This window comes from Nanorana parkeri, unplaced genomic scaffold (assembly GCF_000935625.1).
Source record: "Nanorana parkeri isolate BGI_ZX_2015 unplaced genomic scaffold, ASM93562v1 scaffold535, whole genome shotgun sequence".
Taxonomy (NCBI): Eukaryota; Metazoa; Chordata; class Amphibia; order Anura; family Dicroglossidae; genus Nanorana; species Nanorana parkeri.
Window position 1 is genome coordinate 773,572 of NW_017306803.1, and position 10,942 is coordinate 784,513.

The window sequence follows — 10,942 nt, forward strand, 5'->3', positions numbered from 1 at the left end:
ATATATATATAACAAAATATTGTGATTGTAATGTGTAACAAAGCTGACGGCCTTGCACACAATCTATAAAAAGCATTCTGCTATATTTTAGGTAATAGGAGCTTTGTCTAGGTACATACCCTGTAGCTTGTCATATCCCTGACCTCAAATCATTAATGCAACCTATCCACGTACTTAAGGGGTCACTTAAGCAGTCAGACAGTCTGCCCACGTGCTGTAAGTCTAAAGCATTTCCGGAATGTGAGAAAGGGATCAAGAACAGATAAAACAAACCAGGAGAAATAGAACACATTTTTTCAATAACATTTCATACTGTCCAGTCCTCCAGAAGGTGTACGACACATTCCAAAGTATACACTGGGAAACATTACTGGCCATTGATCAAGGTCGATTCTTAGGATAAAAAAAAGCTAAAATTTAAATAATGCATGAACACCACAGAATAATAAGGTGGGGGGAAAAAAAAAACAGATTTCTATTTCTGCCTACCAATGCATTTTTGTAACTACATGAGGGGAAAACATGCAACTGCAACAGTTAGCATGTGAATAATTTGAAAAAATGTAATGTCAAGTAAATGTGTCTGTGCATAACAAAGAGAATCTCAAAGATGTGCTAAGAGTGGACCAGAAGCAAGCATACCCCATAGGTCCACTATGTAGGATTAAGTATGTGTTGTATAATCATGTAACTTCAACCGGAACAGCAAATCCCTATTTTCCAATACAATTAATACTGCAACGCAATTTTGGGTACAACAACAAATATGTGCACATGGCACCAGAACAAAAGGCTTCTTGTACGCAAACGTTAATCCACGCTGCCTCCTTACTTCCAACTCATCAGTCTTGCCCAGCTGTACATTGATAAATATGCACAAATAGTATCCACAAATTGGAGTAGAGCACCAAAAGTCTTTATTAAAAAAAACACCTTACAGCAAGAACAAAAACAAGCCTTGATACTTTCACGCTATGGCACTTAGTCCTAAGACTGAAGATAAAGCTCCTTGACAGCATTTGAGAACTTTTTTTAATCATGAGAATCATAGTTTATGAACTGGTTGCATTTGTATACTTCTTTAAGAAGGTAGAAGGGTACCTTCACACTGCCATCACTTCAATTTCAAGCTTCAAGGCACTTATGGACATTTTTAAAAGGTCAGAAAAACATAAAAACTAAAGAAAATAATATAGGGTAAAGTAAATGAAAATGTAGCCCTGAGACACAGGCAGAAGAAAACAAACCACTTCTACTTTTGTACATGTGTCTAATAATGAAAAATATTTTTACTTTAAAACCTGCCCCACAAAAAGAAAGTTTTACAAAGTATGTGAAAGAATTAGCATCAACAGTAACAGCTTTGTATGCAAAAATAAACTCGCTTTCACAGAACTGAACTTATAATAAAGTTAACTATGCTTTGTAGTAATGTTCTAACGTAGCTGCTTTCCTAGGCAAAGGAGGCCGTCAAATGACAGCTGGTATAAGATGATGGTATGGTTACTGAACAGGAAGCCAACTGTACCACCTTGAAGTATACATTCAGCAAAAACTCTTTTTTTATTGGGATAGAGTGGGAAAGGGTTAAAACCCATGTCATCTTTACACAGCTCCATTAGAGAGATCTTTGTTCACGTTCTTTTTTTTTCTTTTCTAAATGGTGCACTGGCCGGGACTTTCTGTCCTGGCGACAACAGAAGAGAACAGTAGTAGAGTGTGGGAAGGCTAGAGTTCCTTGTCAGTTCTCTACTGATGTCTGTGTCCCTGTTGCAGATTTTCCTGAAGAAATACCAGAAGAGCAAGAGAGGGGCAATTTCTTTAATGGACGTCTGGACAACTGAATAAAATAGCTAGATTTTGCACTTCACACTATATATCTATCATCTTTTTTTTATTGTTATTTCTTTTTAACTTTTTTATATTATTATACAGTATATTATTCATGTGTAATAGTTATTTAAATATTAGTTGGCCTGATCATTTGTACTGCAATTCATGTACAATTGTATTCTCTACTTTAAAATAGAAATAATTCAATCAAAGAATAAACAGATTATTTGATTGGATCTCTCCAAAGGTCTGTCAATATTTTGAAATGTAAATTTTTAACCAGCAATACATCTTGGCCATAAAAAAGATAAACTGGCTTATTTAAGAACAGCTCGTTCTGTAAGAAATGTATTTGTAGACTGCGTTGTTTGCAGTGAATGTAGACAGACATCTACAGCTGGAGGGCCATTTTTTAAGATAATTTCCTTTTTCAATTACAGATCCCATTTCCTACAAGAATGTACCCTGAAGACATGTAAACCCACACCTTCTTTTGTCACATTCTCAGAGAATATAGACAGCTGGACTGTTCACCTCAACTACACATAGTTATAAGTTACAGGTCACATGCCTCTAGTGGAAACATCTTACTAAGGGCTAACTGGGTACTTTTTGGTGCATACATCCCAATGTAAATTACAACAACAACCCTATCAATCTGTGGCATGCTTGCTGTATTAAGGAGGTTATATTTGCATGATCAATTCACAATGCCAGATACTGCCAGATGACATCTATTAAGGTTCATTCCTATCTATGTGCAAATCAGTATATGTTCACATGTACTATTGAGCATTACCATGTACTTTTAACAACCACTGAAGATTCATTTAATGTGTATAAGTGAAACTAACCTGATCCAAAAGGGACTAAAGGTTAACAATGGTGCAGACATCCTTGTGCTGCTGCCAAATTATTAACTACACGTGTCCACATGGAACCACTTAGATCCTAAGCCCAGCCTGTAAACAGGGCCTTGATTTCTCTCAAAGTCAGCAAAGTATATTGACGGGAGCCCTGCTCCCGTCAATATACACATGACCTGCTCCAGTCATAAAAAGATATGAATGTATATGTTTGAACACTCCTGCATTTACCTGTGGTAAAACTAAACACTGCAATGCAGAATATCACAAAGATATAAATTAACCCCAACTGAAGCTCTCGGGAAATAATGGAACACTCTAGGGTCATTATAAGAAGGGTTCAAAGGCAAATGGTGCAATTACATATTAAACTAACTGCATATTTTCAGGTTAAAATAAAATCAATCACTGTACAGCTTAATTGAAAATGATTTATTTTCACAACAATAAAAAGCGTCATCTGTATGTCAGACAATGCAATAAGCATCCTTTACTGAATACTGAGAATACACCTGTTTACAGTCACCTAGGGACTGTTTGGGATAACCATACACATTTCAATAAAAGCAAAAGATTTTAACATCTCTTGCATGATTGTATGTGCACCACATTGAACCATCAGCCAAGTTGTGGGGAACTTGGACTGCATAAAAAGGATAACATTAAGAGCTAGAGGTTGCATCTTCACTCAACTGATTCAGGAAGGATTACTTCTGAGAAAAAATATCATGCAATTTCATGCTTCACAGACAATGGTGGGAGAGTGTAATACATTAAAGGAGAACTATGAGGTGAGTGATTTTCACTCACTCTCATAGCCCGAGCCCACTTATGACAATGGAACTGACACAGGCCGACTCTGTAGATCGGGAAGTGAGCGAACGCATACCGTCGCTTGCTCACTTTCCGATCATCTCCCTGCAGACGGCGGTAACTGTCAGACGCCACTCCCCGCAGAGATTCCCCCCTCCCCGCTCTGATCCTCCAGCGCTGACAGGAGGAATGGACGGGGGAGGGGACGGGCACAGCTGACTCTGCCTCTAGATAGGCAGAGCCAGCTGTCACTCACGCAGCTGGGTGGATCTCAACATCATTGTCAGGATCCGTCCCGGCTGCGGTGCTCTCAGTATATCGCGAGCTGTAGTTTGCGATATACTGAGCTTTGGGTCAGGAGAGGAGGTTAGTATATGTCCTCCTGTGACCCTTAGGAGAACTATGGGATAAAAGGTTAAGGCTATATGCAAATCAATGCAGTACATCAAAAAAATAAATGTGCAATAAAATATACTTTATGGTTAATTCTTTAAGCATTCATATAATACAGTAAACATCCAGATATACTCACCTCACTAGTTCTGAAAATCATTCGATAATTATACTGGGGACCAGTTTCTTTAGCATCTTCCAGTTTTTCTCTCCGAATGCTTACAGCTACAGGACCGAGATTCTCATCTGAGCCAAAATAGTTCCAGTGCTCTAAAAATGAGAGTAACATCAGCAACATTACAAAATAAAACAAATCACCATCATGTAGGTGAATGTACACGAGTGTAAATCATGCAGTCACCTTTCCTCCCCCAAGTGACCTCTAACAGTAAGGATGCCGCAATAAGCACTGAGCTGAGCAGTTCAGTATACACTTCCTCCATTGTTGGGTTTTGTGTCACTTTACATTGGTGCACAAAGAACTACATTTAATTACAGTAATTCTCCTGGTGGGCAACCATGTTTGGAAAGCATTACATACACAGAGTACTAGGGATGCACCAATACCGATACTAGTATCGATATCGGTGCTGATTCCGAGTATTTGGGCAAGTACTCGTACTCGCCCAAATGCTCCGATGCCTAGCACAAGTACTTCCGGTATCAGGAAGCCGGGCAGCCCGTCATTACACGCTGCCCGGTTTCGCGATTGACGGGAAGCGGCTCCATGCTCTCTCGTCACTTGTGATGAGAGAGCATGGAGCCGACTTCCCGGCCAATCAGGAAGCCGGGCAGCGTGTAATGACTTCCTGATTGGTCGGGAAGCTTGCCAATCAGGAAGCTGGCCTCGTGAGGTAAGGTTACCTTACCTTAGTATGTGCGAAGGCCGCGTTCTCGCTGGAGAGGCCCCGGGGGTGACAGGCTGCACATACTAAGGTAAGAGGGGACTTTCTTGCTAATCGGGAAGCCGGGTGGCGACTCTTTACACACTGCCCGGCTAATCAGAAAGCCAGGTGGCGAGTCATTAAACACCACCTAGCATTCCTGAATGGGACTTCCGTTACTCGGTAATTGGTATCAGCGAGTACCGAAAAAAAATTATCGGTACTCGGTACCAAAATACCAGTATCGGTGCATCCCTACAAAGTACTATTGTAGGATGATCTGCCTCTGTAATAGGCACATGTAAAGACTTACTGGTCATATACATGTAGAAATTAGTTTGGGAAAATTTGTTTTTGGAATATTTGTTTGATTTTCTAATAGTTAACGGGGTCAAACCAACTAATGTTTTTGACCATAGTGATGGGGGCAAAAAAAAAAAATCAAAAAGCAGGCTGGAGAATTAAAATGACTGAAATTCTGAAAACCGTGAATGTGGTTTTTGTTTGAGAAACTCCATTCGTTCAAAATCAAATTTTTAAATTTATTTTTCGATCATTCATCAAATTTGTGATGAGATTTTTCGTATAAACATTCATGCAAAAATCTACCAGTATATGGCGAGCTTTGGCCATCAAAAAAAGACGTTGATGGGCATTCCACTTTAAAGTTTACTTCTGTTGGGGTCATATTGTATACTCTGGGACACACATTACCGGTTTTTACTAGGGATGCACAAATACCGGTATTTCGGTAGCGAGTACCGATATTTTTTTTCCGGTACTCGCCGATACCGAAAGACCCATTAAGGAAGCCAGGCGGAGTGTAATGACTCGCAGGGAAGCCGTCCCCATGCTTCACGTCACTAGGTGCCGAGAAAGCACGGAGCCGGCTTTCTGGCCAATCAGAAAGCCGGGTGCCATGTAATGACGTGGCGCCCGGCTTCCTGGTCGGCCGGGAAGCCAGCTCCATGTTCCCTTGTCATGAGGTGACGAGGGAGCAAAACATTGCAAGCTGCCCGGCTTCCTGATACCTGAGGTATCGTGCTAGGCAACGGAGCATTTGGGTGAGTACTCGCCCAAATACTCAACATCGCTACTAGTATCGGTGCATCCCTAGTTTTTACACTAGAAAACCAAATCAAATGTTGACTATTAAATGGCAGACATGCTCTCTACCATTTCCAGTCCTCCCAAGCATGTCATAACTAAGCAGTGTTGAACCAGAAACAGACAAAGCTGTTCCCTTGAACAAATAATAGCTTACCGTTCTTTGCTTCATTTGTCAACAAAGAACAAGAAATGATGGCGATGGGCATAGATATATGACTGATTCCAGTAGCTTCCAATGATCTTTATTTAAGGTGGTTACAGATTGCAACACTTTTTTGTTTGTTTTTGGTGATTAGCCCATCGCCATAGTAAAATCCCTCCCACATAGAAACACTGAGATGAAACTCTTGGGTTTTAATTAGACCTCTAAATGGCTCTGCTATTATAAACTCTGCACAAGCTATTGCAAAATGTGTTCTTAAATGAGATTAAGTGCAGCAAAGACATAAAATACAACTTGCATTTTGCCATAATGGCATGATGCGGGTTTCCCTTTAATAAACTTGTTTTTTTCCCATGTGGATGTATACGAGACCAGAAAAGCATGCTGATAACTGCCAGGTTCATAAATGTATATGGAAGCCAAGTCTTTTAATGGATTTAATATTATATAAACACAATTTTAAATAAAAAAATGTAACATGAAAAGTCAAAACACGCAAAACCACTTTCATGTTTCCAAATTCTTTGGACGCACAAGTGTCATTTCCCCACTGGCAGAGAACTCTACTGTTGCTGTATATCCTGACATGTCAAGAAATTATCCATGCAGGTTTGTAAAGGTACTGGCAGACCTGTTTAATGAAGGCTCGGGAATCTAATTGTATATAAAAAATTGAGTAGTCCTGCCAAGTTAGGAACCTGTGTCATATTAGATTTGTCCCATCTTTAAAGCAAAACTACAACCTTTTTTTTTTATAAAGTTTTTAATAAAGAGGGTAAAACCTCTCTCAGTTTTTGTGGTGTACATGCTTATAAACCTTCTTTCCCAGTGACAGCACAGGAAGGGAACACCAACAGGAACATAAATAGACAGAAGTTGTAACCCTTTCTAGGTCTACTAAAGCATATGATTTAACAGTATTCTGTACGTCTGACAGATTCCTTTTACTTTCTAGGCTAGTGATAACACGGGAAGAAAGGTCTCCCCAATGTGATCACAGACATCAATTAAAAAAATTTTTTTTTAAACTGGCTATAGGTCAAATTACTAAATAGCATCTTAAAATAACATAACCTATAGGATCACAAGTTGTAAATCTATAAAACATGCTTAAAAAAACCCTGTGGATAACGTGAACACCATTGGCAGATGTCATCCAAACACATTTGACTTAAGTGAGATCTTCAGTAACATTATAACCACAGAGGTGCGATACAATATTTACCAGCTGGCAACACTGCAAGCCCGAGTTACTCCCGAGTTATTTCAATATCTTCTGGATGTAGCTTTTGTAGATTACCTAATGGAGATCTACAAAAGCTACATCCAGAAGATATTTGAACAGCTTGCATTTACTTCCTATTTTTAGGACGGAGAACTTGAAAATGGCAGCGTAACAGGCTGGATTCACCACTATTGACCATGCTACAATGCACAGCCCCAGGTTTGCGTTTGCAGTCACAGTGCCGATCCCAGGGAATCGCACCAGACCGACAGCTGACTCCATTCTAACCTGCCCTGAGTGGGTTTTGCATGCCCACATACTTGCCCATTGACACAAGGCCTTATGGTCAGCACATATTCAATCTTTGATTCATGTGAACTTTATTGTGTCTGATAGAGACAATAATAATTGAGTCTCTTTAGACCTTGGGTGGGGAACCTTTTTCCTGCCAAGGGCCATTTGGATATTTATAACATCATTCACGGGTCATACAAAATTATCAACTAAAAATTAGTGTGCTATATTTGGTCAAACGTTTCATTAACTCACCCCTAATGGGATGGCTGGAACTGTTTCTCTTTGGTGCCTGATATTGGCTGGTATTATTAATAATGTTGCCCACCTGAGACCCCGCACAGCTCACCTGAGAGTGACACTGCAATGACATGCAGATAACATGCAGAAACACCTCCACAGACAAATTTTTCTATGTCAGCCAGCAGATACAGCCTGTCAGTGCGGGCTGAGCAGCTCCAGGTGCTGCACGTGGCAGGGAGTAGAGGACGACAGGAAGCGAGGAGAGGATTGGAAAGGAGGGATGGAGTGAGCTGGGCCTAATGTGTCCAACGCTGCAGGCGGGGTGGGGCGGATCACCCCTTCCAGTCTGCAGGTCATACTAGGGTAGCCGGAGGGCCAAACCAATCGATTCCGTGGCCCAGAGGTTCCCCACCCCTGCTTTAGATCATTATCAGGCAATTATAAACAGCAAGAAATGTTTCAATAGTGGAGCAGGTAAACGTTGCCACCCAAGGACAGGAAGTGTTAGTCACATAATAACCAGGTGAAAATAAAGGGGGAAGAACTGCCCAAGGAAAGGAAAAAAAATAAAATAATGCAGAGACCAAAGAAATGGTAAGCTGCAAAATATTACATTTTTGTTTCTGGGTTTTCAAATGGTTCAACTAGTTGAACAAGTCCAAATGCGGATGTGCACTTGGTAGAGGAAAGCTCCACAGATATAAGGACTGATATGCAACATGATAAATAACCAAATCACATTAAAAAAGGTGCGTCTTGCTGCAACGTGGCTTGTGCTGTAAAAAAATATTAAGAGCTCAACCCTAAGGTTGCAAACGGTCAAGTTTGACAGAGATGTTTTACTGTGTACTTTCAACAGTTACATATGGACAGAGTAACTCCACATCAAAGTTGCTAGGAATGGAAAACATTCCATTCTACAACTGCAGCTAAACTGCATTTGCCATGATATTAAGCCAGAGGAAATGTATTTCAGCAACTGGCTTGTCTACCCTGGAGATAGAATTTACTGACAACAAAATGCAAACTATAAAAAAGAACTGCACAATCGCGTAAATAGTTTTGTATTAAATTATACCACTGTAATTTGAGAAGAGCTCTTAGGTTAAATTCAGTGATCAAATAAGTGGGCTGATTGTGTTAAAATCCTTCATTAGCTGTTGTCAGAAAGTGATGTGGGAGGGTAGGTAAAAATAGCAGTCCTGAGATCAGGGAAACGAAGGGCAATGTGACATGTCTTCACACAATGCATCAGTTTAAGAAGTTCATGCTTGTCTGAAGAAAAACAATCATGACACTTCTCCTGAGCATTTCAGACTGATATGTGACTCACTACATCAATGCCAGTGCTCTTAGATATAACAACGTATATGTCCTGACATTTAACTACTGACAAGGCACTATTATGCTGAAGAGGACACTCCATTAAAACCGGACTATTCAACAAGAGAACTCTGTAGAAAAGGGAAGTGCGGTCAGGGGAGGCAGAGCCTCGCCTAGAATTATGGAGGAAAAAGCTGTCCGCTTCATGTCTGAAGCTGACAGCTTTTTCTCCATTCAGATCGGCATCTAACAGGTTACCCAACAGGGAAATCCTGCCCGCTGTGTAACCTGCCATGGACGGAGCACCTCAGCAGTGAGGAGCAAGTGAGGGACAGGGAGGCTCCTCCCTTCCTCCTTTACACTAGCTTGGGGATAGGTTAGGGGCGGGGCTGGGAATGCCTCACCCCGAGCAAGGTGTATTGTACGTAACTGCTGTAGAACCCCTTTGTGTAAAACACTGGCACATAAATGACAGATTTACAAAAAAAGTTGCCACTTTAGCCAGACAATGTAGTGTCTCTGGTGACCTCTGGATATTATGTTTTCATTTTAATTTGGAAAGGAACATTCAAAAGTTGGGAAAAAAGTAAACCCAAAACTGAAATTTTTTGTTTTGGGTAGATGTTAATTGGTTGAATCAACCACTGACCTCAAATGCCTCACAAGACAGAAAACTGTACTCAAACAGCCGGTCTGGCCAACATACCGTTGCCAATCTGAAGGAAGCTTTTTTTTTTTATTTTAATAAAAGTTAAACTCAATTATCTTGAAAAAAATTAAATTCCCCCTTCTACGGTATGTACACTCCACAGATTTTAGAAAACTTAATTTCAACTGAAAGCATGCTTGACCACGGCACCAAATTCCTCAATGTCATGCGTCTTGTCACCTTCTCAGACATGCACCACCTTGGCCAGTGCATCACAAAAGATGAAAGACTCACTGCAAGAAACCTATGATCACTGCTCTGGGTGCCTAAAATTTCACCTTAAACCCCATACTGCGAAGAGCAGGGAACCATTCACACAAGAACACAAACATGATTGCTGTTGTTTGATATAGTTTCACTTAGTTTTGAAAAAATTACAACGGCAAACTGAAATGGAGAGGTATTTTTAATAGCTCTACATCACAAAATGGATTGTGTAGTAATGATATAGGTTATATATTTTGTTTTAGCAAAAAAGGAGTTTTCCTTCAGGTTACTTTAAAGCAAACACAGCAAGAACAGTGGAAATCGACTTGTCGTAGCAGGTAGAATCATGGTCACAGGCCCTGTGGGGGGGCAAACCAAAGATTTCCTGCGGGGAGTTTTTAAAACTGAAACTCCAAAAAGATTTAAGAAGTCAATGAGTGATTCGGCCTGCAAGTATCCTCCCATAAATTAGCATTTCTGTGTGCAATAAACAGTTAAAACCAAAAGCTGGCCCTATAACTTGTGGATGGGAGATGGCTAGAATACTAACATACGAAAGACTAATGCACCTATGCTTTATTAAAAGCTCCTTCAAATTTATCAATGACGACATTCTATATGAAGGATTTTATTCAGTATATTTAGGACTGGAAAAAAAAGCTCCTGCTGTAGCTTGTAATTAGCTGCTGTAATCGTATTCTTCTAGATATACTGCTGGCAAGACTGCATAGCAACAGGATGATTGAATATTAGATGTTACTATAAATATACACATTGCCATCATGTGAAACTCTCCCATACAAAATATAGTTAACAGCTTGTATTACTTAAAATGTTTTCTCTCTTTTGAGCAAGACTGCTTTGATTAAAGGGTTAATG

At 40.1% G+C, this 10,942-nt stretch overlaps 1 protein-coding gene across 4 annotated transcripts in view; it reads right to left on the reverse strand.

The window, feature by feature from the left end:
• SIPA1L1 (signal induced proliferation associated 1 like 1) overlaps nucleotides 1-10,942 on the reverse strand; it is a 148,865-nt gene that overhangs the window by 82,197 nt on the left and 55,726 nt on the right. For all 4 annotated transcript variants that reach the window (XM_018561638.1, XM_018561637.1, XM_018561636.1 and 1 more), the window contains exon 3: nucleotides 4,045-4,175. In XM_018561638.1, the coding sequence (XP_018417140.1) occupies nucleotides 4,045-4,175 (131 nt within the window). The remainder of the gene's footprint in view (nucleotides 1-4,044; nucleotides 4,176-10,942) is intronic.